The following is a 27,994-nucleotide window of genomic DNA, read 5'->3' on the forward strand; positions in this document are numbered from 1 at the left end:
GAGACCCACAAATGTTCAGACTGTGGACATCCGTGGTTTTCCCAGCCCTGCATCCAATCCCCCTGCTGAGGAATGACAACTGGCCCAATTGGCACTTTCCTGGTGAGGCAGGAACCAAGGCACCTGCTAGCACAGTCTGAGCCTGAGCAATACACTTAGTAGAGAGATGGGTTAAAAACAATTGGAGAAGTTATGAAGCCTGGCACCCTAAGGACACTCTCCACTGAGTCTTTCTGCTGCCTAAATCCCTGAGGCTGCCCTGGGTCTGATCCATTCTAAGGCCTGGTTCTTCAGCTCTACTGTCAATGCTGGGAGCTACACTGCATCCTCCAGCAAACTCCTTTTTTTCTTATAGTGGCCAGATTTAGTTTCTGTTGCTTACAGCCAAGGATTTTAAGCTGATCAGTTATTATTCTGAGTTGAGAAGAATCAATTCGCTCAAAGATTTGCGAGAGAAAATTTGACTGGCAAGTAATTTAGACTATTAATGTTATGGTAAAACAAAGGCATAATCATGGAGTAGAAAACAAAATTCATGCAGAAATTAAAGATGCTGGGTTTTTCTTTTGAAATTTTTAAAAATGCGCCTCTTCCCACTTCTCACTCTCTCCCTGTCCCATGAAAATTTCTTTAGCAAGGAGGTTTAAGCAGCACTGGTATAGAGATTAACTTGCTTTAACTTTCAGGATCTGACCTCAGGCCAAGCAAGACCTGTGGAAGAAGCCCTTAAATGTGAGCAAAACAATGATCACTGTTTTAAGCCACCAAGTTTTGGAGTAGGTTGTTATTACTCAGCAATAGATAAATCATAGTATGTCTACATTCTTTTATTCCATGCATAGCTTAAAGTTTCCTAGAAAGGAACTCAACACTCTAGTGTTTCCAAATAACCGTGTCACAGTTAGATGTGGTTTTACACTTCTTACATATTTTGCAGTCAGGTCCGCGTTTCTGATTCCACAGAAACAATGAAATGCACCTCAGCTGGAACACAGAGGTTCAGGCAGGAGGCAGAATATACTCCATAGCCAAGCAGACTCCAGTGAAAATAATGTGAAAATTTTCTCAAATTATCATAGGTACACCACAAGGACACAGCAAATGAAGGTGACTAAGAGAAGAAAGATGAAGCAAAATGGCTACATTTAAAAACTAGAGAACTCAAGACATAGTCTCCCTTTACCAGTGTTGGTGCCTGGGTCTGTCTTCCACATACTTGAAAGGTACCTTCATCACACACGTACTTCAAAACCTTTCTTTAAAAGTTCACCACACACCATCTAGAGAAAATGCTTGCTTTAGGTCACCATCCATTCAGCACCTACTGATATTTACACAGGACCAACTCGATGCCCATGAGCCTCTGAGCACTTTTTTTTTTTCCTTCTTCTTTTTTTGATAGTGATACGAGGGTAAAGGGAGCATGACTGGGTGAAACTAGACCACACACCTGTCTTGGTCAAAGTACCTGGTCTGGTTAGAGGGTTTAGGCTGCTGAATGTGGCAAACAAGGCTCTTCCCTCGTGCAAACCTATATCCAGAAGGGGGAAATACTAGTAGCTAATATTATCATTTTCAGCGGCACTATTATCACTGTCATACCTGTGATTGTTATACCTCACTGCTCCCACCACGTCTTCCTCCTTAGTTACTGCTAGGTATCTGGCACTCTGCTAAGCACTTACCTCATTTAACCTTCACAACAGCTTATCAAGGTATTAGCACATTTTACAGATGAAGAGACTGAGGTCTAACTAGAAAAAGGCAACACACTAAGTGCTGAGGCTCATGCTTGTAACCACTAGCCTATATTCCCTCCATACATATGACTTACTCATGAAATTGATATTTATTTTGTCCTGTAAGGAATTTTTTTTTCTTTCCTGTTGGAAGAGTCTGAAAATATTCTTGCTTATTACTAATGTAGAAAACATTTTTAAAGGCATATTAGAAAGCCTATTTCACTTCTCATTCAATACAACAGGGGAATGGTTATCTTGGGGAGTGAGGCCTAATCAGCCACAAGTACGAGATGTTTTTAACCTGCATGTTTATTCTTTAATAATAATGTTATCATTTTTTCCTAATTATAAAAGCAGCACATGATAGCCGAAAAAAAAAAAAAATGACAAAAACATAAAGGAAAGAGATCACAATTATTACTCCCTAGAGATAATCAGCTCCTATCAGTATTTGGTGTTTACAGATCCTTTTACGTTTCTATCCACAGGGCTTTTGTCCACCTTAAAAATTACACATTAAACATATTTTTGTGCTATTCTGTGTTCTCTTAAACATCATTCCCATGTCAATAAATATCAACCCACATCATCCTATTTAAAGACTGCTCAGTATTTTACTGTATGGGTAGGCTCTAATTGACTTAATCAAGCCTTTATTAATAGGCATTCAGATTACTTTCTATGTTTTGCTATTACAAAAACATCTATGCACCTTTGACTGTTTAAGATAAATTCCTACACTTCAGCTTCCCAATCCATGACTCTGGATTTACATTGCCCCAAGTGTCATCCAGAAAATACGTACCAAATTAACCTTTTTTTTAAAAGAAGGAAACTCTTATGTTAAGAATAATAATGTAAAATTTCTAATATTCAGATTGAATGGCCAAGAAACTTTAAAACTGCAATTTATCTCTAAATGTCTAAAATGTCAATTCATGTCTCTGATCAAATTGCATTAGGTTTACATCTGGAGGGGGAAAACACTAAAGTAACTAATATGTGGTTTTTATTTTCAGTATAATGTTGTTTTGAAAAGTTAAACTCCGAAATAATGTATTTGCTGTAAAAGAAGTAATTAGTAGAGAATTCTAAAAAAGGCAGGAAGAGAAGCAAAAAAAAAAAAAAAAATCAATTACAGCAGCCACCAGTTCACCAATTCTGCATCCTATACAAATGCCCAGGGAAAAGGGTCAAGAGAGAGAAAAGGCAAAAACTAGAAGAAGCAACTCTCGGAGCTTCAGGGCCGGCCAGATGAAATTACACACAGACATATACATCTAAACGCTCAGAACACACCAATCCTGGAGCTAGTCTCCAGGGGTTAGAACACAAGAGGAATCTTTGTGTGCTTGATTTAACCAAACATCATGCAGAGGAGAGCTGGGCAGGCCTACAGGTAAGGGTGTCACCTAAGCAGCCTGAGGGCCTAGAATCAATTACTTCCCATCCAGGGCACATTCTGCTCTTTTCCAAAGAAAGTGGACTCATCGGAAAAGACCCTGATACTGGGAAAAATTGAGGGCAGAAAAAGGGGGTGACAGAGGATGAAATGTTTGGATAGCGTCACAGACTCAACAGACATGAGGTTGAGCAAACTCCAGGAGATGGTGAGGGACAGGGAAACCTGGCATGCTGCAGTCCATGGCGTGGCAAAGACTCAGATACAACTTAGTGACTGAAGAACAACAACCAGGGCACAGAGAGGGTGACGGGAACTTGAGGCTTAAGACAGCTCCAAAAACACTGATTCCCGTCAAAATCATCACACTAGACAGGGCTCAATCAATTTCTACAGAAAACTGGGCAAGGTGAGAACATTTTTAGCAATAAATAATTTACTGATGAATACAATGTGTGTGCTAAGGAGGGAAGGCCAAACACGGTAACTAATAACAACTAACCTATTGGAGTCTCTTGCTAATGAGGCCAATGAGGGCAGGAGATAAAGCCTCCATGTCAAAAGGACTAAATTCTTGAGAAAGCAAATGGCAGAGGGGAGGGCTGCTTGGTGACGCCATAAAACTACAGGACTTACAGGTCTAACATTCTTCTAGGCAAGGGGTCAGGAGACTATGGCCCATGTACGGGTCAAATCCAGCCTCTGCCTGTACATGCCATTAGCCACTGCCAGTACACAACATATTTAAGCGGTTGAAAATTTTAAAAAATATTTCATGGCATATAAAATTATACGAAACTCAAACATCAGTGTCTACAAAGTTTTACCGGAACACAGTCATGCCCACTCATTTTTTTCTGTGGCTGCTTTCTCTATGAACTGATGGAGGTGGTAGGTATGACAGGCACCCGGGTGGCCAGCAACATCTTCTGTCTCATCCTTTACAAAAAGTTTGTTGATATCTGTTCAAGGCTATAAAGTCCAGTCACTTCTGAATGGTTCACAGCTCTAAACATTGGTGCACGCCTATTAGTTTGGCTGTGACATACCCAGGATTTAGACATAACCTGCCAGCCTAACAGACAATGCAATCCCATTGTTAAGAACAGCAGACAGGTCTAATAGGTCCTACAGATGCAGAGGTAACTGCCCACGGTAACCAGAAAGATTTGCAAGGCTTTCCTGAGTTGAAAGTAGGATGGTCCCAGAAGGTTTATGTGGGAATGAGTATGATTAAAGATTTCCTCTTTGAACGAATATATTAGCTATCTCTTACAGATGAGAAGAAAACCATCCTCAAAATGGCTACCACCTTCGAGCACTTACTAGGAGCAAAGCCTTTTGCTTTTATTATCTCACTGAATGGTCATCTTCTCTAGACTAAAAGAGGCTGGTTGGCTCAGGAAATGGGAATCAAATCCAGGTTCCACTCTAAAGCCTGTTTCCAACCACTCTCCAACTTGAAAGCACAGGACAAAAATGCTCACCAGGACTAAATGAGAGGAAAAGGGAACAACCACAGGAACAGTGGAAGCAAGTTCCTTTTTATGTCATTGAGCATTTTTATTCACCCGCCCCCATAATATTCTCTCTTCCATCAATGTTTAAAGAAAAAAATACAATTCATTTCTTCCAAAATCTTTGCTTGAGAGCAGTAAGAGAGTGGGGCTGAATGAACCACTCTCCCCAGGAGCTGGTTGTCGAGCTCAAGCCTCTGCTTACCCACCATTCATCTATTTGGTCTAAATGTTTAAACATAATTTAAAAACAGCCACAATGCACCCAGGACTAGCACTGTCAAGCCCTTTCTGCGGTACATGGTTTATCAATTGACAGACAACACTTTGCTGTGGGAACAAAATGGCAGTGCTTTTGTACCTCTAAGACCACATGACTAGGTTAAAGGCAACTTAAAAGGCAAGTATTAAGCAGAAAGATCTACTTTTTTTCTTATTTCTTCTCTTAATTCTTCTAGCTCCCATTTTATTTAATAAAAACACATATCTATAATTAGGGGACTCAGGATCTCTCTTATAAAACAACTCTAGCCCCCTCCTCAGAAAAATACACATACACAAAAAAGTTTAAGTCACAATTCTAGGGGGTTCTGGAATACCTTGAAGCCTATTCACGACCCCTTGAGGTTCACAGACCCCAGGATAATCCTTGCTCTAAAAGCAAAACACAGAAATGCCTATTTTACAGGATCAGGGTACAGACCACATAGCTAGCTCTCTCATCATCTTTTAGAGTTTCAGAGGCTAATATTAAATAAATACTCAAAGAAACTTTCTTAACTAGACTCTCATACTCTCAAAAAAACGAACCTAATAACTCGAGTAAAGCCCCAAACCTAAAGTCATATATGTTCAAAGTCCACGTTAGTTTTGTTAGAGTTTAAAATATACAATTTCTTTCTGTTCATAGAGATTTTCCTAGGAAAGGAGGAAATGTTAGTATGGACTAGAGCTTGAGTGTCTTCGACTTTAGCATTCATGAATATGTTAACTTATAACAAATTGTAAAAAAGAAGACCACTTGTAAGATTTATTAAATGATGTTCTCTCACTATATACGAGATGAAAAAAAGTTGATTAAAATAATTCTTAAATGTTCAACACAAAAGATCTGTGTCAATGCAACTGCCAGTTAAGTTAAAAAATCTGCTTCATCAGCCTCATGAAGTTCAAAAAGGCTTAGTAGCACCACCTGAGACAAGAATGTTCAGGAATGTTTAGTTTCAGGTATACCTCAAACTTTAAAGTCTTTCCATCTTTCTTGGTCTGATTGATTCAGAAAATTTCTGACACTGCCCAACAAAATACAAAATGAACTTAATAAGTGTTTGGCCAGGACTCCATCTATGACTGAAGGATACACTGACTCCTGAAAATTTAAGTTACAGGGGACAGAGATACTTCCCATAAACAACAGTTAAGATTACTTCAAGTCACTTGATACTGTTTCCAAATCAGTATTATGATGATAAAGCCAAATAATAAGTAACTCAAAAAGAACATCATTTCACCGCTTGACAGTTACTTTTTAAACAATGATTATCACCAAAACGCCACCTGAGACAGACAAGTAATTGATGCCTGAAATTTACAGGCACTTAAGATTTAAAGTAATTCCTCTTTTGGTTAGTGTCTTCTCTCCCTCTAAACCAAGAAAATGAACGAACTCATGCACAGCCAGAATTTATGCCAGAGTTATTTTAAAGCCAGGAGAGATTTCGCACTGTAGGGGAGAGCAAGTTATACCTCAAAATATTCACTCAAAGTAACTTGCTTCCTTTTTTTTTTTTTGGGCCTTTGTGTTAAAAGTCACAGGTGCTAACTCTTTAGAGCACTGTTGAAGAGCATTATTGAAGTTTTTACTTCATATATGCGAATAAAATTTTATGCATACTGATTTCTAGCTAGAGGTGATACACCCTTCACTGTCACATATTTGCATGTACAGCTCTTCCTCTCAGAAACAAGAGAAAACCAGGAGAAAGAACTCAAACTAAGGAAACTGAAACAACCAAATTCGTCTTCCATAAGAGCTTCATCCCCAAGAAGCAGGGTACTTGGGGTGGGGGGGCAGAAATACTGGAAAATAACTCAATAATATCAAACCTGGATTGAAAACTCAGACCCACTTCCTGGGGCTCACTGAATCCACCCCAGTGAAGATCAAATCAGCCGGACTGCTGCCCGTTTCCTCTCGCCCCTCACCATCGAAATGTTGCCATTGGCGAGAAACTCATCGAAGTTGAATCAAAGTGACTTTGGGGAAGAGATGCCAGTATCTCCGGCAGTGTGCTCCGGAAATGTCTCACTACATGCTAGTCAACGTTTCATATTGAGCACCTCCCTCTCACTTCACTTTCGACTTCCCCTTAAGATGGGGACAGTTTTTGAAAATCTGAGAGAGAGAAATAAATAAGAGCATCCCATCCCGGTAGCCGACGGGGATTCCGGCGCCCGGGGAGAAGGCGGGCACCCCGCACCCTGGCGCTAAGCGAACTCCGCCCGCAGGTCGCTAAGTTTCTCCGTCCCCGTTTTCCAGCACCCGCCCGAGCCCCGAGGGGAAGGGGGCGGCCGCCTGGGCCGGATCCGCGCCACCTGGAACCCGGGGCCTTTTTCGCTCGAGGACCGCGCCTCGCGCGAGTGCCCGCATGCGAGACCCGCCCAAGCGCGCGTGGGCGCTAAAGTTCGCGGGGAGCCCCCGCGAGGTGCCCCCTCTGTGCCCCGGGTCCCCCGACTCTCGGGCTCAACCCGGGCCGGGCGCCCCCTCTGCCCGCGCCGCCCCCGAGGAGAGCGAACCCAGCCCCATCGGTGACGGAGGGAATGGGTCGGCGGGGGCCGCGGTCGCTGTCCCCCAGGAAGCGCTGGGGGTTTGGACCCCGCGTGGCTCCAGCCGCCCCAGCGGCGCCCGGGCGAGCTCACCTGGCGTCTGGCGGCGGCCTCCCGGGCGGCCTCTGGGCGTGGGCCGGGCGGGGGCGACAGGGGGCGGGGGGCAGGCTGCGGGGGCCGGGGTTGCACCAGGGCCGCCGCCGCCCGCCTGGCCTCGCCACACACGCGCTGGCCGTGGCCGCCCCCGGGGAGTGCGGGGAGCTTGGGTCCCGCGGCGGCGGCGGCGGCGCAGCGCGGCTCAGGCGGCGGAGCGGGCGGCCGCGGGCGCCGCCGCCTCCTCCTCCATGGCTGTTTACCCGGCTGCATTGTGGGAGTTTGACCTCCGCCGCCGCCAACCGCCGCCTCAGCTTGCGCCGCCGCCGCCGCCGCCGCGCACGCCATGGGAGCCGTGACTGACGGTGAGGCCCGCTCGCCGCCGCCCCGGCCAGCTCTCGAGAGCCGCGCGGCCTCCCCGGCCCCCGCCGCCGCCTCCCTCGAGACCCCCGGCCTCCCCCGCCGCTTCCGGGAGCCCCTCGGCTTCCCCGATCGGGTCCCTTGGAGACCCGGGCTTTCCCGGCCGCTTCCCCCGAGCTCTTCAGCCTCTCCCCGGAGCCCTCCCTGTCGCCCCTCGGAGCCCCTCGGGCTCCCCGGCCGGCTCTCCCGAGATCGCGCGGGGCGTGGGGCGGGTGCGCCGGGAGGATCGTCTAGGGGCCGCGAGCACACGTGGGGGCCTGAGCAGGCTGGCAGCCAGCGATGCGCGGGTGGGTGGTACCCGGAAGGGGTCCAGGCAGTCGGAGGATGTGGTGAGGGAGCACTGGGTGGGGGCGCTGGGGTCCGAGGGGCGGTGAAGGGAAGGAAGGGCTGGAGGCCTTGCCGTTGGGGGTCCGGAGGACCTGAGGGGCTAGAAGAGACTGCGAACTCCGACGAGGTGGCCAGGAGGTGGGGGTGGGGGTGGAGATCGCGCCAGGTCGGAAAGAAGGGAGAGGTCTCCGGACAGTAGTGCAGGGGTGTCGGTGTACAGAGAGTGACACCTGGAAAGTGTCTGGGAAGGTCCCCTAGACAGTGGATCGCACGGCAGCCTGAGAGCTAGCCCTGGATTGGGGTTAGGGAGAGGGAGCTGGGGATAATATCAAAAAAGAGTGGAAGCGGACGGAGTGTCTGGAAGACAGTCAAGGACTGTGCCTGGGAGATCAAAGAAGAGCCAGTATAGGGATGGGGCGAGCTCGGGTAGATCACTGGAAGACTCATTTGTGTGTGCATGTCTTGGGGAGGGTGGTTTGTCCCCTGGAATGGAGTGGGGAGGAAGAGGGAGGGACTGAGTTTCTGGCAAGTTGTGAGGTCAGTTTAGGAAGGTGGACCCATGTCAGGAGGGGCCTGGGAGGTAGTCTACAGATGGAGAGCAGAATCAGAGTGACACCTTGGGGAAGGTGGACAGCCATAAGCATGATGGGCAGCTGGAGGGAGAACCAAAGAAGCTATCTAGTTAGGGAGTAAAGAAGTCCGTTGACATTTGGGAAGGGGAGATCTAGGGGCACTGGGTCTGTTTGAAGAGTGGCCAGTAGATGCCTATAGAGAAGCCATTTCTGAAAAGTTGGAGGTAGACAAGGTCTCCACATGAAAGGACCAGGCCGTGGGCGGAAGAGTAACAGGCCCAAATTTGTGATCATGACAGGGAGTAGTTAGGTGGAGGCTCTTCAAGGTCCAGTTAAAGCTTAGTTCACTCCAGTTAATTTTTTTCACTAGGTATGTATCCCATCTGGGCTAAGTCTTGGGATTATAGCCCCCGCCAACAGGCAAGACCTCTTCCTTCTCTGAGGTCACAGTCTGGTGGGAAAGACACATGAGATAATAAGTTTTCATGGTGGAAAATGTTACTACAGAGGAAGTAGAACGTTGGGAATTGTAGAAGCACATAACAAAGATTATTTATCCATTCTCAGAGATCAGAAAACCTCCCTGAAACGGTTACTCTTAATCTCATTTTTGAAGGAGAACCTTTGTGAACCAAAGGTCACAAAGTTTTGGAAAACTCAAAGATGATAAGTATTGGCTAGAAGTTAGAAAGTTATGAGCCAGACATTTTTGACAGTTATGGGACACCATTAAAAGATTTTAGCATTGGTGTGATGTTATCAGATGGCATTAAAAACAACCACACTCTACTCTGAATAATAATGAAGGGAAGGGAAAGTGAGGCGTTAAGTAATTCGCCTCTCTCCTTTCTAACATCTATAGCATATTGATAGCATGCCAAGCATGTTCTAATTACCATCCCCACTTTTCAGATGACACTGGAACACAAGGAGGTTAACTTAACCCTGGGTTGCACAGGTAGCAAGTTATAGAACCTGAGCTCAAAGCCAAAGGACCAGCTGCCATGGTTCCTAGAGAGAAAGGATGGGGACTGAGACCAAGAGGAATGGCAGAGAAGCAGACAGGTGGAAAAGAAACTGATGAGGTCTAATGTCAGGAGATTGAGTGGATGTGAGGGGAAGACCCAAGGGTTATTCCAGGTTTCTGATTGGAGTGTCTATGTGCTTATTAGCCCTGCGGCTTTATTCATCGAGGTAGAGAATGACAACGGAGAGAGAGGTTTTGTCAGAGGGAGGTAAAGAGGAAGATGAGTTCTAATGCACTGATTGCAGTCAAGTGCCCACTATATCCAAAGAGACCATGAGAATCCCCACTCTGCCGTTCATAAGCAGTCTGACCTTGTGCAGGTTAATTAACCTCTTGGAGCCTCAGTTTCATCCCTTGTAAATGGGGATACTAAAATCTACTTCATAGGCTGGTTTTGAGAATTAGATGCAGCAAAGCTTGTGAAGTGCTTTGCACTGAGGCTGATACACAGTAATGTCCAGTAACTACTGTTAAATGTCAGAGTTGGTTTACTTGCCTCTCTTCCACTTTCCTTTGATGAGGACTGTGCCTTCTCCCGTTCTTTATCTGCGCAGATTTCCCCTTCCTGCCTTTTCTGCCTGGTGACTGTCCATTTATTCTTCAGGACCCATATCAAATATTCTCCTCTGCTCTTTTTGAAAACCATTTGATCTTTCACCTGTTAACCATATTATCTTATTATATTTCTGCTGTACCCCTCAATATACTTAATTTACTTATATGGCGTGTTCCAGAAAATATTTAAAGCAGCTAATTATAATGAGAAAACATTAAAATAAATGGATGATAGGGTCTTCCCTGGCAGTCAGGTGGTTAAGATTCCACACTTCCAATGCAGGGGGCACAGGTTCGATCCCTGGTTGGGGAACTAAGATCCCACATGCCTCACAAGGTGGCCCTGGGAAGTGATCAGAGAGTTTCCAGTGGTCATCTTTTGGATCATTCCGGGTTTCTGTGTAGAGAGTGAGTTGTAGGAAGGCAAGAATGGAAGCAGGGAGGCCAAGGAGAAGTGGTCAAAGTGAGAAGCCAGGTGGGCTCTGATTAGGATGATGGCAGTGGGGAAGACTGAGGAGTGGGTGGCCTCCACATCCTCAGCCTCCTGAAGGGTTCTTGGAGAAGTTCCAGTACCTGTTTCTGGGGACTTGAGGAGGGCAGATGTCCTCTTGCCAATCTGAGTGCCTGGTCAGGTGCTGTGTTTTCATGTAATCCTTACATCCGGGTTTGCCTATCCAACTGGACTAGGAGCTCTTGGAGGAGAAACTCTATATCCTGTGCAAGGACACAATGGTTAATTGGAGGAATAATCTGCCCTCCTCTAAGGGAAGGAGAGAGACACTATATTGTTATCTATAGATACTGAACTTAGATGGCATCACCAACTCAATGAACATGAATTGGAGCGAGCTCTGGGAGACTGAAGAACAGGGAAGCCTGGCGTGCTGCTGCCACCGGGTTGCAAAGAGCTGGACACAACTTAGTGACTGAACAGCAACAACTGAACTGTAAATGCTATCACTAGAAGCATCATCTTTGCATGGACAAGTGGAAGTCCTGGGAAGTTAGTGGCTTATTGTCACAATGCTAGTTATTGACAAAGCCATTCTCTCGCCTTCCTTGTTGCCACCCCAGCATTTCGGCTGACTGGAAAAACAGTTTAGATGTTGTCACTGTTAATTTAAAGTATGTTCACAGTTTGTATTTTGTATGTTAATTTAAAGGGTGTTAAACAGTGTTAGTACCCTGATAGAAAGCATTTCAGAAGCACTTTTTGCAGTACAGAGAACATTAGGTATATGTCTTGATCTGCCAGAGCAACAGATTGATGATAAGAAGGGCAGTAGGGAGCAGGATGTGGCTGTACACTCCATTTAATAGAGCTTGTTGGTTTTCACAGTGTTGCTTTTCTTTTTTTTTTAATTAGAAAGTTTAATGCATGGATAATATGCCTGTTAAAACTTGAAATAATGGTTTTTAACATGCCCGTGAACAATGTGACAGAATAATGGAACGCCACTGTGACTTTCTAATAATGTAATTGTGTATATTTTCCTCTAAATACAGAGATGACACTTTTCATCTGTAAAAGGAAGATAATAATACATACTTTATTGGGTTTTTCCACGGATGAAGTGTGATTAATATATGTAAAGCACTTCAAAGTTGAGTGGCCATTTAATTGATTGTCCAAACCAGGACACTTTTCAGAGTAAAAGGAAGCAGGAGGTATGGTCATCAAATAAGAGTGTACAAACACTGTGTCTGCTGCTGTTCCGATTTCAGTTGTTGATCCAATGTTAATTACACATTTGTAGCCAAAGGGTTTGTTTGACTTTTCTTTTTTTCACAAGTATCAATGGATTTGCCCACTTTGTTCTCTCTGTGGTCCCAGCACAGGGGTTACTGAAGCAGTTCAAATATTAAATAATATTTCTTTAGCCAAGATAAAAGGCATCTCAAAGTGTGGTTGGAGTTTCAACCTTGACTTGATTAGGGTCATACTCAAACATTTAAATAAATTTAGAGAAAAACCAGAGATGGTGAGGGACAGGGAAGCCTGGCATGCTGCAGCCCATGGGGTTGCAAAGAGTTGGACACAACTTGGCGACAGAATAGCAACAGAGAAAAACAAAGGACCTCAACATTGATTTTTCAGCTTTTCTTTTTTAATTTTTAATGTAATTTTGGTTCTTGTCATTTACTTTGGTATCAGCAATTTATTTAGACCGGGCCTAAGTATCTCCGGAGAGATCCCTGTTTACATGGATGAATCAAAGCACCTTTCTCTTTCCACCTGACTTTTTTGTGTCTTAACACTGGTGGCCTTAATAGTTGTTTTAATGATTTTAAGCTTCTTGAAAGGAGGGGCTCAGTATTATTTTACCAGGAGGAATCCAACACAGTGGGATATATGTAATTCAGCTTAATAATCCATAAGCCGTGGTGATCTAGTGATGAACGTAACAGGAATCTGCACACACGTTGTTTTGACGTGGCCTTAGTCCCTCCTCTTGTTAATAGGTCAAGTCAAACCAGTTTTCTTTTTTGTTGTTAACACGTCACAGATTTACTAAAGAACACTGATGAGAATTTTCAATACAGAAAAAATGAAGAAAAATACCTCAAAATGAGCAGTAAGTTTTCTATCCAAATAACGACTCTTAATACTGTGAGGAAGAAAAGTGGTACATGTCAGGAAATTCAGGAAGAAATGCCCCAAGGGACAGTGAAAACCTTCCCCTCTTCACCTTCCCCGGCTCGGCCCAGCCCCCAGTGGCAGTTACTGTAAGGTGTCTTTTGTGTATCCTTCCAGAATGATTATCAAATGCCATCAAAGGTAAAAAGCACCTTCTTTGGTGTCCCAGCTCCACTCCTACTTCTTTTGGCATTTAATTTGCACAAATAACTTCCAGTCCCTTCATTGGTAAAATTGGGGTAATAATATCCACTTTACTGGGCTCTTGTGAGACTAAATGAGCATATTGTAAGCATTACACACACACACACACACACACACACACACGTTAGTTGGTGTACCAGCGCGCGCGCGCGCACACACACACACACACACGTTAGTTGGTGTACCAGTATGCATATGTATAGTTTTACACAAATATTTACATGCTGTTCTGAACTATACTTCCATAATTAATGATATATCTTTGAGTTCTTTCTAATACCTTTTGGGGCTCCTCCTACCTTATTCTTTTGTGATATTCTACTAGTTTTTTAATCAATCTCCTTCTAAATGTTTTTTGTTATTTTCCTTTTTTTTTTTTGACTTTTATAAATAGTATGACAGTGGAGATATTTGCATAGTTGTCTTTGTACACAGTGCGAATCACTTCTAGAAGACAGGCCAAAAGTATCTGTATTTTTAATACAAATTGCTACACTGGTTTCCTAGTAGCCAGCTGTTTTTTCCTCTGTAATCTTATCTCCAGTTATCCCTTCCTGTGGTTTTCGGTTTGGATCCAGAGTGTTTAGGAACACTAAGAAAAAGCCAGCAGTTCATTTGTGTACTTTCAGAGTATCTTACTAAAGAGCCTTTAGACAGGAAATGCTGATCCTCACTGAGAGATCACGGAATTTCTATTTCTGAAAAGCAGGTGAGATTGGGAGCTGTGAGGTCTAGCAGACTGGGAGGCACATTTGACAGTAGCTTAAGCCTAGGAGGAAGTTACATGACAGGCTCTTACCTGTTGTCAAGCCTTGACCTGTCCCTAAAGTAAGAGTTTTGGAACTTAGCCCACTATTATCTTCCAAATTGTTCTTCTCTTTCCTTTTTTGAACATCTGCTCCAAGAGGCTATGAAAACTTGTTCTGTAATCAAGGTTTTAACAGCCACTTTGAGGGAATAACAATTAGTTTGTGAAAGCGGTGTTAGTGTGGGTTTATGAGAGATTGTCCTTTCCACACTAAAATGAGAAAACAACTGCAATGGCTATGTCAACCAACCAGAGGCTTAGAAATGGAGAATTGGCTTAATAACTGTAAAGGAGTCATTTCTTCCAGCCTGTTTATGAAAAGTTAGGTATTAAAATCTAACCCTTTAAAATGGCTTTCCTGAGACCTATTTAGCATGTTAAGCAGTTTTGTATTCTAGAGGATGGCATATAAGACAGGAAAGGGTCTAAAAAAATGCATCCCAGTTTTTCAAATAAATATTTGCTTATCATCATGCTTGTGTCATAAGTGATTTGAAAGTGATTTTGAGTGGCACACATTTTATAGGGTATACTTATGGTACCCATATAACTGAATCCAGTAAGAAATGTTCGTACAAGCCTAAAACCTGGTAGAAAGCCACCATTCTCAGAGCAGGCATTAGGTATTTTGGGTTAAAGGCTTTTCTGAGGTGGTTTTGATCCTCGTACTCAGTAAAGAGAGTGATTGTGACAACTAAGGAATGACGTTGATAGCATCGCTGAAATAATTACTAAGCCAACTTCACTATTTTTACAGGTAGACCAAGGGCCTCCTGATGTAATATTATTATTCAGATTGCTTACAGAGAGCTTTAAGCATGATAATAATTGATGAAGTCAATGCATATAGTAAACAGAACATGTTTAGGTGTGTCCAGTCAGGAGCTAATTGATGAGGTACAATTAAAAATAAACAATGCTTGTGTCATACATGCCAGGAACCATCAGCAGCTGGCCATCTTTAGATTTAAAAAGAGCAGAGAAATTTCAGACAGGCAATTTACCCTTTTAATTTGTTGCTGTTGGAGCTGTGCTCTGTACTTATATGTGTGTGTGTGTGTATTATTTAAGTCCTCCTCATCCCCACAGACATTCCTAGGCAGCAACTACCTATGTTGTTTAAGCTAGAAATACAATGACCTTACAGCATGAAGCTTGAGACAAGCAAATTTGTGACAAATCGTAACTGAGCAAAACTTTCTTTGCATCTTCTATATCAGTATATAGATGTAGCTATAGATATAGCTCCTGCATTTATTCACTGTTTCACATTACTTTGGGAATTAAATTTAACATGAAGATAAGAATAACTTTGCTTTTTTCTTTTTTGCTTTCCTATAGTGAACAGGCACTTGTATAATTTTATTTCCATAAGGTTTCACAGCAGTCCTATGAAGTGGATTGTTTTATTCCCATTTTTACAGATGAAATTAAAAGTGGGTCACGCACACCAAGTAAATACTGCGGACTAACCAGAACACTGGCCCCAGTTTTTGACTTGGGGTTTGGCTGTGAAGAAATGCTCTGCAGGTGAAAGAGGGATCAGGCTCAAGCAGGAGAAAGACCTTGAGGGCCTGGACAGCACGTCCCCTGTGCTACAGAACTGATCAGCCTGCACTGCTCGTGCCTGCCAGTTGGTCCTGGCTCTTGCCTTTTCCTAACCAAGTCTCTGTTGAGTCCTCCTTTGCCTTCCAGGACCTGTGACTCTGATCTCTGCTTTAATTCACACCCTTTTAGCTCCTTCAGTGGGCATATGCTTTGGGAGCCTCCTAACTAGCCTCCCTGCCTGTGGGTGCTTCACAGTTGCACCCCATTTTGTACACTTGATCCTCCTAGAAAGTCCCATCACAAATCTCCAGCAACTCCAATTTGTTGCCTGCCAAAAGAATCTGAGTCTACCAGTGTGGCATTAACTACTGTGGACTTCCACAATCTGACCTCTGACTGCCTGTATGTGCTTGGGTCTTGACATCGGGCTCCAGGCCCCCAGACTTCCTAGTGTCCTAGAAGAGTGCTCACATCCCAGACCCAGCCTTGCAATCCCCACCTCTGCCTTAGCTCACAGCTTTCTCCCTGCCTGTTGCAGGTGAGGTGGGGAGACACGCAATTTTAGGTTGCTTTCTTTCTTTCCCTTCCTTCCACTTTTGTATAATTGATACACTAAGAACTACATGTGTTGTGTATAATTTGATACAGTTGTGTGCTGTGCTTAGCCACTCAGTCGTGCCCGACCCTTTGCAACCCTATGGACTGTAGCCTGCCAGGCTCCTCTGCCCATGGGGATTCTTCAGGCAAGATTACTGGAGTGGGTTGCCATGCCTTCCTTCAGGGGATCTTCCTGACCCAGGAATCGAACTGGGGTCTCCTGCATTGCAGGCAGATTCTTTACCAGCTGAGCTATCAGATACAAACACCTATGATACCATCACCACAGTCATAGCTTGCTTTCTTTTGCAAACATCAACTAACAAATTTTGAGTACCATATGGTTCAAAAATCAAGTAATATAAGACATTTTCAAAAATATAAGACATATGGTTCAAAAATCAAGTAATATAAGACATCTTCCAGCCTGTCCTCCAGCTACCCAACTTACACTGCCTGATTCTTTGGTAACTCCTTATATTAGTTTCTTGTATATCATTCCAGTATATCTATGTGAACATCAACACATATAAATATATTTATTTCCCTACTTTTATATGAAAAGAAACATGCCATAAATAGGATTCTTCACCTTGCTCTTTTAACAAGTTGTATTAAGTGGTCTTCCTTTCAGTATACACAGTTTTCCTCATTCTTTGTTTTTTATAACTTGATATTATTTTATTATATTCTTTTACCAAAATTTATATATCTTAATCTGCTGCCAATGAGCATGTCATATTGCATATGGGCAAGTATATCTAGGATTTTTGGTGTCAAAGAGTACATATTTGAAATTGCCATAGATACTGTTAAAATGCCTTTTAGCTTTTTCTTTTTTTGACCAGTGATGGTCAAGTATCAGAAGAGCAGTCTTAGGGACTTCCCTGGTGGTCTAGTGGTTAAGACTCCATGCTTCCAGGGCATGTGTTCAGTCCCTGGTCAGGGAACTAAGATCCCACAAGCCAAGGGGCAGGGCCAACAAAAGGGGGAAGAAAGCAGCTTCAAATCCTCTTTCCCTGTTCCCCCAAGCTCAAGGAAGCTCTGCTCCTAATCTCCTGCTGTGTCACTTACTTAGCAATCTCAGCCTCCTCTGTGTGTGTGCATTCACATTGTGTTATGTCTCCAGCTAGAGCGAAGGAACTCATGTCTTTACTTCATGTCCTCAAGAGGTTAGTCTGGCACCTATGGACACTGCTGGTCATTGATCAGATATTCATGTCTTTTGTCCAGAAAGAGAAATCTCTGCTATGGACCTGAAGATAAGATGGTTCCATGTTAGTCCTTGTTAGTGTTTTATTGAGACAAAGCTGTTTGGAGGGCAGATGTTCCCAGGCAGGCACCACAAATCCAATTTTAAAATATTTATTAAGCATCAGAAATGTAAAGACACAGTATGAGAGACTGGAAAGGAAACAGAATGAACAGGACATAGGATGGGCCCTGATGAACCTTTTCCCCAAGTTTATTTGGCCTGTATAATACTTTAAACATTTTCCAAAATTTTTTGTAATTGGGATATTACATACATATGTAAACAAGGGCACAGATCTTAAGTATACAGCTGAAAAGATCACAAAATGTTCTGTAAACATTTTCAGTTAGTCACCAAACTTTAAAAATCCCTTGAAAAACCAGATCTGGTAATAACCTCTCGCTTTAGGTACTCAATCCTCAATTTCCCTGCTCCCTGTTTCCTACATTCATTTACATTTGAAATCCATCATCCTCCATAAAGGAGGGTTCCTAGTTATCTGGGAGGAAGATGGGGTTTCTTGGGGGCTTGAAAGAGTAGAGGTAGGAAGATCAAAAATAAACTAAATAGCATCAGTTGACCACTGGACGGCTCACCCACGAATGTTTACTTTTAACAAAGTTAAAACATGATTGTGACTTTATAAAAAAATCAATTTCATTTTCTGAATTTTAATCTCTGCCAGGACTGTGTTTTGTCTCAGTCTCCTCAAATAACATTATTGGTGGTTAAAAGAGGAAACCATTAGTTTATATCTTTCAGAGTAAAATTAAAACACTTGATGAATCCGTAGCTTGAGCCATCTGTCACAGCCATGACTCTGAGAACAAAACCCAATTCTAAACATGTTTATCTGATGTTGTCACAAAACAGATTTTAAAACTGGGAAAAAAAAACAAAAAACTGGAGCCATCTGCCTTCCAAAGTTTATCTCTGCTGCACCTGCACTCAAAAATACTTCTGCCTACACACAGGAACTATTGTTTAAAGATTTTGCTGTTGATTCATCATGCAGGTTATCTAGGAATTATTCACACCTTAAAAACTATTTTTTAAATGTCTGCATATGGTTAAAGAAAAGACAATCCTATAAAATCATAACAATTAAATCTCATCCTTTGTAATACCTCTCATCAGAAATAGTCACGATTACCAGTTTCTTATGAACCCCTCCAAAGATATTTGCTGGATACACAAACACACACGTGATGGGCGCATACATACACAGACGGCCTCCTTGTTTTCTACATGAATGGCAGCAAACTATGTGCTTCTCTGCACCTGTGTTATTTTCATTTTACTTAACATACCTAAGGAGATATTAATATATACATCCACACTATTTTTTTGGCTGAATCTTACTACCGCTTTTTAAAAACATGAGATTCAGCAATTATCGATTTATGCATGTATGTCTCTTTCTTTATTGGCCCCCTTGTGAGGCATGTGGGATCTTAGTTCCCCAACCAGAAACTGAACCCATGCCCCCTGCAATGGTAGCATGGAATCTTAACCACTGAACCACCGGGGAAGTCCGTGCATATTATTACACTTAACAACTGTTTTATATTTAGCCAGTCTCTTCCTGGTGAGTGTTTAGGTTTGCCATCTTCCTACTACAAGCAGCACTGTTAAGAACAATCCTTTTACATTTATCTTTGTGCGTGGGTGCACATGCATCTATAGGATGATTTCCTAGAACTGGACTCAGTTCAGTTCAGTCGCTCAGTCGTGCCCGACTCTGCAACCCCATGAACTACAGTGCGCCAGGCTTCTCTGTCCATCACCAACTGCCAGAGTCTACCCAAACCCATGTCCATTGAGTCAGTGATGCCATCCAACCATCTCATCCTCTGTCATCTCCTCCTGCCCTCAATCTTTTCCAGCATCAGGGTCTTCTCAAATGACTCAGCTCTTTGCATCAGATGGCCAAAGTATTGGAGTTTCAGCTTCAACATCAGTCCTTCCAATGAACACCCAGGATTGATCTCCTTTAGGATGGACTGGTTGGATCTCCTTGCAGTCCAAGGGACTCTCAAGAGTCTTCTCCAACACCACAGTTAAAAGCATCAATTCTTCAGCGCTCAGCTTTCTTTATAGTCCAACTCTCACATCCATACATGACCACTGGAAAAACTATAGCCTTGACTAGACAGACCTTTGTTGACAAAGTGATGTCTCTGCTTTTTAATATGCTGTCTAGGTTGGTCATAACTTTCCTTCCAAGGAGTAAGCATCTTTTAATTTCATGGCTGCAATCACCATCTGCAGTGATTTTGGAGCCCAGAAAAATAAAGTCAGCCACTGTTCCCACTGTTTCCCCGTCTATTTGCCATGAAGTGATGGGACCAGATGCCGTGATCTTAGTTTTCTGAATGTTGACCTTTAAGCCAACTTTTTCACTCTCTCCTCTTTCATGTTCATCAAGAGGCTCTTTAGTTCTTCTTCACTTTCTGCCATAAGGGTGGTGTCATCTGCATATCTGAGGTTATTGATATTTCTCCCGGCAATCTTGATTCCAGCTTGTGTTCATCCAGCCCAGCGTTTCTCATGATGTACTCTGCATATAAGTTAAATAAGCAGGGTGACAATATATAGCCTTGACGTTCTCCATTTCCTATTTGGAACCAGTCTATTGTTCCATGTCCAGTTCTAACTATTGCTTTCTGACATGCATACAGGTTTCTCAAGAGGCAGGTCAGATGGTCTGGTATTCCCATTTCCTTCAGAATTTTCCACAGTTTATTGTGATCCACTAATTGGGTCAAAAAGGTATATGCATTTGGAATATTATCTGATTGTGCAGCTGCCTTGCAAAGAGCACACCACTTACATTCTATCAGTGTATGTAAGTGTGATTTCTCAACACACTTACCATCACTTATTATCAGGCCTTCTGATCTTTACCAATCTGAAAGATGAAAATGATATCTTATTGTGGTTGCAACTTGCACATCTCTTGTTATGATCCAGCATTATTTTGTCCAGGAAGAACAGTAGCTCAGGGCTGCCAAGCAAGCCCACTGGGGCCCTACTTGTTACTCAGCATTGTCATCTGCTTTGCTTTTCTATTCTTTTTTCTCTTTTTCGTTTCCTTGGAGCAAAAGGGAGACAGACATTGAAAAAAAAAAAAGAAGTCCTCATGAGGAAAGAAACATTACAGATACAATTACTAAACTCCCCCCCAAAAAAATTCCTTTTTCTCTGGCACGTCTCATTCTCTTTTTCTAGTCTCCCACTATGTCTTTCCATCTTCTTTTCTCTCTGTTCCTTTTACCAGTACCTTACAGTACTCAACGATATGAATGCTTCAGGCTTTCTTCTGTCTGAACAGGTTTTGCCCAAAAAGTCTCTCCAAGAATTATTGACTTACTTCTCTGGTAGTACCTGAAAATCATTTTTACTCTACAGCTTGGCAATAAAATGTCAGTTCTGTGAGGGCAAGGCTTTTCCCTGCTATAACCCCAGCCCCTAAAACAGTGCCTGACATGAGACACTTAATAACTTTCCATATATATATACATGGAAACTATATATGGAAATTATATTAAAACCTACCTAACATAAAATTGACCATTTTAATTCTTTTAAGTACAGTATTTTATGTACAGTTCAGTGGCATCAAGTACATTTACATTTCAGTAGTTTTCTTCTAGATAAATGAATGTGTAGTGGTGTTGCTTATTTGTCCCTGAAAGTGAACAGGAACCAGACAGTCATTTTAATTCACATTATTCTGTCCTCCAGACGAAGTCATACGGAAGCGTCTCCTAATCGATGGAGATGGTGCTGGAGATGATCGGAGAATTAATCTGCTGGTGAAAAGTTTCATTAAATGGTGCAACTCAGGATCTCAGGAAGAGGGGTATTTCATGTTTCTCCCGTTTCTCTACTAATGTCCTGGTGTGATTTTTTTTTTTATACCATATATATAGTGCTGTCAGTTTTTCATATTTTCACTCATTAACCGAGTCCAGAGTAGGCTTTTCTGGCCTTCCCTTCAAAGGCTACTTTTATGTTTATTAAAATGTACAGAAGGTGCAGTGGTAAGAAATGAGGGTTAAATTCAGACTTATTACTTTGGTCTCTTTTAAAAGCAGATAAGTGTGTAGTAAGACAAAATACCTAAATGAAATTTCCTCTATTTTTTTAAAATGTACTAATAAAGTTGCTGCAAGGTTTTATATATTTGATAAATTTCTAACTTAAAGAGTTTTTTCATCATTTGAATAGCTTTTCACATAGATAATTATATAGAGTGAAAAAATTGAGAACAGAATTGTGACAATAAAAACCATCTTAAAACATTTTAAAAAGGATATTAAGCAAAATTCAACAAATAGTTGCTTGAATTAAACTTATATTGCTAACAATTACAGTCCCATCTTTATGTCTATAACTAATACAGTTTATAAATTCAAGTAAACCACATTTGGAAAAAGAAAACCTAAGAGACAGATATTTAAAATTATTTTTAAATAAAGCATATTCTCTCAGAACCTGGCATAATTTACTTAGCAAAGGTGTGCCTGCATTATAATGATTCAGCTGGAAATCCACAAAATGTTTATTCTCTTTCTCCCTCTTTTATGTTAGATACAGCCAGTACCAGCGTATGCTGAGCACACTGTCCCAATGTGAATTTTCAATGGGCAAAACTTTGCTGGTATATGATATGAATCTCAGAGAAATGGAAAATTATGAAAAAATTTACAAAGAGATAGGTAAGGAAACAAAGTAATTGTTTCTGTCTGTAATTATAATTTTAATGGGCTAAAGTAAAAGTGAAAGTGAAGACCCTCAGTCGTGTCCGACTGTCCGACTCTTAGCAACCCCATGGATTGCAGCCTACCAGGCTCCTCCGTCCATGGGATTGTCCAGGCAAGAGTACCGGAGTGGGTTGCCATTTATGGGCTAAGGGAAACAATATTTACTAACATTTTTCTTTGGTTACTGGTAAAATAATAACATTAATAGAAAGAATATATTCTAATATGATATTATACTTTGAGTTACAGCTGTGTTTTAAATGCCAGCATCTGTTTTATTAGCAATGAAACTAATTTAAAAACATTTTAAAATTGAAAATGGAGATTATACATGTTATTATAAGTACCTTAAAAAAAAACTTTTTATGTAGAATGTAGCATTGCTGGAGCCCATGAAAAAATTGCTGAGTGCAAAAAGCAAATTCTTCAAGCAAAACGAATACGAAAAAACCGGCAAGGTAAGGGTTTTGTGGGATGTAGTGTGCAAATACTTCATTACTGACTAGTACTTTCATGCAGCTTTTAACGTGGTGAGATGAAACCTTCAGCTGGAATAAACCTAAATTATAAAAAAGAATTAGGAGACAAACTTAATTCTTTAAAACTATATTATTATTTAAAATAGCAGAGAAGCAAGGCCATGGTAAAAAAAAAAAAAAGCTGTTGGATTGTGCTGATTAAACAAGTATTTTTCTAAGTTTTTTTTTTTTTTTTTTTTACTGTCCTCATACCCCTTTGCTGAAATAATGCTTTACAAGTACATTAGATTTAGGACTTTGTGTTTTATGTGTGTTTAATGGAACTACATTAAAAAAAAAAAAGACTATAAGTCCAGTGACTTTTTTTTATTAAGGACTATGCAAGCAAACATTTACAATCTGCCTGAATTTTATTAGAAAAGGAAGGTTAAAGTTTAGTTTTCTTATCATCTCTTTTGTTCTTAATTAAGATCTGCCTTATTTTAGTTCATATCAACTAGTTCAAAATAACTTTAATGGCAGAGGCATTGATCTTCCTATAATGTAAATTGAAAGGAAGATTAAAAATATAATGTAAAGTCACAGCTGTGACATATACATGAAGGATATAGAAAATGTTAATGATTATTTTGGAGTTGTGGGGTTTTACCATTTAGGTTTTGTTGTTGTTGTTGTTTATATTGAACATGTATTATTTTGTAATCCAAAAATATTTTATTAAAAATCACACTGAATTAATACACTGTCAGTAAACAATTTTACTTTTTAATGAGTTAATTAAGATGATGTTTAATTCCTTATTTTTAAAAGGTGGTTTTTTAATTCAGTCTCAAATACATGTGGTCAGGTTGCAGTGGCCAATTTAGAGCAGGATATACCAACTTATTTAAGAATTAATATCAATTCTAAAATCATTAAAAAAAATTTACAGTGTTTTGGTAGATTAATGAGGCTTTTAAGTAAATGCTGCCATATATCATTTCATAGGAAAAGTTAACAAGAGATACATGACTTATCTTGGAGGTCTCAGTGGAGCAGAAACAAAGTTCCTGAATTATAAATCTTTTCTAAGTTTATGAGATCTTTACCTTTGAAATGAGTGAGAAGTATAATTTGCTGTTGTCTAAGATTTTAAATTAATTATAGGATACCTTGTTAATTAATTATAGATCACCTTGTTGGTCTTCTATTTGCTGGGCAAATAATAAGATTCTCTTATGTTCAGAATCAGTCTACTTGATGATCAAGAATGACTTAAATTCACTTACTCTTATGCTAGCCCCTTGTATTCTACCCAAGGATACGTAAATGGAAAGACAGAGTAGGAGCTAAAATCCTTGTTTGGAACATACTTTTGAAGTCATGAATTGTTGCAGTTATAATTGAATGAAAGGAAGCTGGCAATACTCTACATATCCTTCAATGTTTCCACTTCTTTATCTACTAGGAAAATAATTAGGAGAGATTTGTGATGTTAGACATTTTGTTTTGATATCCAGGTTCAAAATATCTTATTTTGGTAAATATTTTTGTATCTTTCAGAATATGATGCACTGGCAAAAGTGATCCAGCATCATCCAGACAGGCATGAAACATTAAAGTAAGTTTAGAACTTTACTTTGAAAAGAACTAATCTTTATACATAAATGTTTACATACTAGTCTACACATTCCATTTCTATGGGAATATATCATATGTTTCAAAAAGGAGGGGAAAACCTTAAAAATTACAGATTCTAATACCACTTGATTAGATTTTTCCTTCTGCCAACCTTACTGCCTATACACATGTAAACCCATGGCTGATTCATGTCAATGTATGGCAAAAACTATTACAATATTGTAAAGTAATTAGCCCCCAACTAAAATAAATAAATTTATTAAAAAAATAAATAAAATAAAATAAATGCATGTAATATGTATCAATACAAAAACAGATGAATAGAATATGGTCTACTCATATAGAATACTAAATAGGAGTTACAGAGAATTTGGAAATAAACACTTTCCAAACACCAATTTGGGAGAAGGAAATGGCAACCCACTCCAGTATTCTTGCTTGGAGAATCCTGTGGACGGAGGAGCCTGGAGGGCTGCTGTCCATAGTGTCGCACAGAGTCGGACATGACTGAAGCGACGTAGCATGCATGCATGCTTTGAAGAAGGAAATGGCAACCCACTCCAGTGTTCTTGCCTGGAGAATCCCAGGGACAGAGGAGCCTGGGGGGCTGCCGTCTGTGGGGTCGCACAGAGTTGGACATGACTAAAGCGACTTAGCAGCAGCAGCAGCAGCAAACACCAATTTAAAAAATAATCAGTGAAAAGAAAAACAGAAGATATATATAATGAACTTTAAATTATTACTAAGTTTCTGAAATACATACAGAATAATAACCATTTATAAAACTTAGAGTCCTCCAAATATTATATACTGATGCTGTATATCATTGAGATACAAATATATGCATAAAAAAGGATTGGTATCATATAAGGATTGCCTGAATGGAAAGTAGAGGAGGGAAAAAGGCCTGGTTCAGAGGACCAGGGGTTAAAGTTCAAAGGGTATTTAATTATTCTGCAATTTACCACATTTACCAAAAAAATAACAAAGTTTTGAGTTACGACAAAATGTTAAAAGGGTTTGATATCCTTTTGTCAAGTTTTCCTATACTTTAAAAATTATCTAAAATTTAATTTTAATGAAAATTAGTACATATTTAGAAGTTAAGGAATCACCCTTAGTTTTAAAAGTCGCATCATAATGGAGGTTAGGACTCCTTATCCTTTATAATAAATATTATTATTTAGTAACTAAAAAGTTAGATATTAATTATGAATTCTTTTCTCCCAATTAGCAAAATATAACACTTTCATTTTTTTCAGAGAACTAGAGGCTCTGGGGAAAGAATTAGAACATCTTTCACATATTAAAGAAAGTGTTGAAGATAAGGTATTTGCATGTGATATGTATTAGTCTTCGTGTTCTGTATTGGTTTATAGATCATTCTGTATTAATTTTTTTTCTTACTAACACAGCTGGAATTGAGAAGGAAACAATTTCATGTTCTTCTTAGTACCATCCATGAACTTCAGCAAACACTGGAAAGTAAGTAGCATGACTGTAAGATGAATGTTCGTGTAGATTTTATTTTTTAAAGATTAATTTATTTGGCTGCACCAGGTCTTAGTTGTAACATGCCAACTCTTAGTAGCAGCATGAGGGATCTAGTTCCCTAACCAAGGATCAAACCCAGTTCCCCTGAATTGGGACCACAGAGTCTTAGCCACTGGACCACCAGGGAAGTCCCTTTGTAGATATTTTAATGACCAGGGGCACTTTTTTTTATATTGAAGTCTATCACATAAATTTTGCATTTTGAGTCACCTAATGTGTGCTTAGTCACTCAGTCATGTCTGACTCTTTGTGATCCCATAAACTGTAGCCCACCAGGCTCCCCTGTCCATGGGACCCTCCAGGCAAGAACCCTGAAGCAGGCCGCCATTCCCTCCTCCAGGAATTCAACTAATAACAACAACCAAAGCAGGACTTTTAAAAACCAAACCCCTTGTGTGGGTCAGTTGCCATCATAGGCTGCCATTTTGCCATTTTTGCTTTAAATATATTCACTTATAAAGGACAAAAATGTTTTCATATATTCATCAAACATATAGTTTAAGCAAAATTTGATTAGAGTTTTATGTTTCTTTCTCAACTGCAGATGATGAAAAGCTCTCAGAGGTAGAGGAAGCTCAAGAAGCAAGCATGGAAACTGATCCTAAACCATAGACCAAGTAATCACTCTCCATTCCCAAGAATGTTGAAGTAGCAATGTGATCTCAGTGTGTTTCGAATTTGTTGTGCTCTCGAGATATGTAAAGTTTTGGCAGTGAACTGTTTTGCTTTTAAATGTTAATGCAGAGTTCATTCATATTTCTTCACATAAAGGAAGATGACTTCATAACATATTTGTTTTTACTGAAATGTCTTTTTTGTATTTAAAAGGTGGGAAGCAACATCCAAAACTGTTGAATAAAATGTTTTTAAGCCAAATATGTTTGTCCTCATTGGCATTCTAGATAGTTTTTAATTGGTAACATTGATTTGCTCACAAAATAAATGGAAGATAGTGAGAAGGTGGCATTTCTGGGATGCACATGAGAAAATTAGTTAGTTTCTGGAAATTGTTACCACTTTTGAAAATGAGGACCATGTACAGGCTCTCAGGAGGGCTGTGAACTTGTGAAATTACGTACAGAATATCTGTGGTGTATGCTTACTGTGAGAGAGGTTCTGTGATAAGAAGAATCACTGGGCTAAGAGGTAATTATAAGATGCAAAGTCAATCAATATGTATTATTTTCTAGATCTCTGTCCTTAATACTTGAGATATATGGTTGGTAAATGTTTTGGTGAAACATTTTCTATTGTTTTCTTCTGTAGGAGTCATTTTCAAGAATCTTGCAAGAAAGGATTTCATGATCTTTTTAAAAATTTAAACTAAGTCTGAATCACATATACTTAAGGATTGAATTACATGTCTAATACTTGCTAGGTTCCACCCTTATCCATTCATTTTAATTCAGAAACATGACACTTTGCATGAATCATACCTTAATAATGTTACATTTTTGTAATTTTAATAAGAACTCTTCTCTTTAAAAACAAAGGTTTAAAGTTAGCTCAATAATAGTCACAGTGAATGTGTCAAAATACCTTTTAGTGCTTCCTCTAATTTCATCTGGCAAATCATGGAAGAAATTTCTTTGTAGCCCTGGTATATATTTCTATTTTCCATTGTTAGTAAAAATTATGAAGCAAAAATTTGCTTATATTGACTCAGAATTAAAAATCAGTTTTTGCAAAAGGACTATTGGGCAGAAAATTTTTATAAGGACTGTTGGGCAGAATATTTTTAAACTCACTCCCCCCAACTGATTAAGAGAAATTTATTCAGGATTATGTACCAAGAGATAAGAATCCCTATGAACATAACTTTTATGCCCTCAGAAACAGAATCAGAAGCAGCACCAGGTACATGGGAAACACACATTTTTCAATTTATACTTTCTCACGGTTCGCTTGGACATCCTCTGGAATTGCTTAGAAGACTGAAGAATTTCATCCCCTAGAAACTTACACTGTTGAATTTCAGCATGTCTTTGGGCCAATAACTTCATGGATTTATCTGTCACTGTTTCTATGAGGTCATTCACCT

The 27,994-nt window shown here is 40.4% G+C and overlaps 2 protein-coding genes across 10 annotated transcripts in view; one reads left to right on the forward strand and one right to left on the reverse strand.

Moving 5' to 3' along the window:
- Positions 1-7,010: 7,010 nt before the first annotated feature.
- Positions 7,011-26,829, forward strand: THOC7 (THO complex subunit 7). 9 transcript variants are annotated; one of them, XM_081524537.1, is made up of 9 exons: positions 7,370-7,469; positions 12,989-13,057; positions 21,279-21,396; positions 22,128-22,255; positions 22,672-22,758; positions 24,322-24,379; positions 25,662-25,728; positions 25,815-25,884; positions 26,498-26,829. In XM_081524537.1, the coding sequence occupies exons 2-9, from the start codon at positions 13,051-13,053 to the stop codon at positions 26,563-26,565; spliced, it is 603 nt and encodes a 200-aa protein (XP_081380663.1). In that variant the 5' UTR covers positions 7,370-7,469; positions 12,989-13,050; the 3' UTR covers positions 26,566-26,829. The 9 variants fall into 9 exon arrangements, with proteins under 9 accessions (XP_081380668.1, XP_081380663.1, XP_081380666.1 ...); XM_081524540.1 differs by having other exon boundaries at positions 7,390-7,469; positions 12,945-13,057; XM_081524541.1 differs by having other exon boundaries at positions 7,439-7,469; positions 13,026-13,057.
- The window catches only part of C9H3orf49 (chromosome 9 C3orf49 homolog), a 37,214-nt gene continuing 35,141 nt past the window's right edge, over positions 25,922-27,994 (reverse strand). Inside the window, 1 exon segment of the mRNA XM_081524532.1 lies at positions 25,922-27,992. Coding sequence (XP_081380658.1) covers positions 27,795-27,992 — 198 coding nt within the window. The 3' untranslated portion in view covers positions 25,922-27,794.

This window comes from Giraffa tippelskirchi, chromosome 9 (genome assembly GCF_054371585.1).
Source record: "Giraffa tippelskirchi isolate mGirTip1 chromosome 9, T2T-mGirTip1v1.2.pri, whole genome shotgun sequence".
NCBI lineage: Eukaryota > Metazoa > Chordata > Mammalia > Artiodactyla > Giraffidae > Giraffa > Giraffa tippelskirchi.

Excerpts from the sequence above, each read along its gene's own strand:
- THOC7 (XM_081524533.1), top strand. Across the intron at positions 22,256-22,671 it reads AAAAATTTACAAAGAGATAG|AATGTAGCATTGCTGGAGCC; the intron begins GTAAGGAAACAA and ends CTTTTTATGTAG. Across the intron at positions 22,759-24,321 it reads AATACGAAAAAACCGGCAAG|AATATGATGCACTGGCAAAA; the intron begins GTAAGGGTTTTG and ends TGTATCTTTCAG.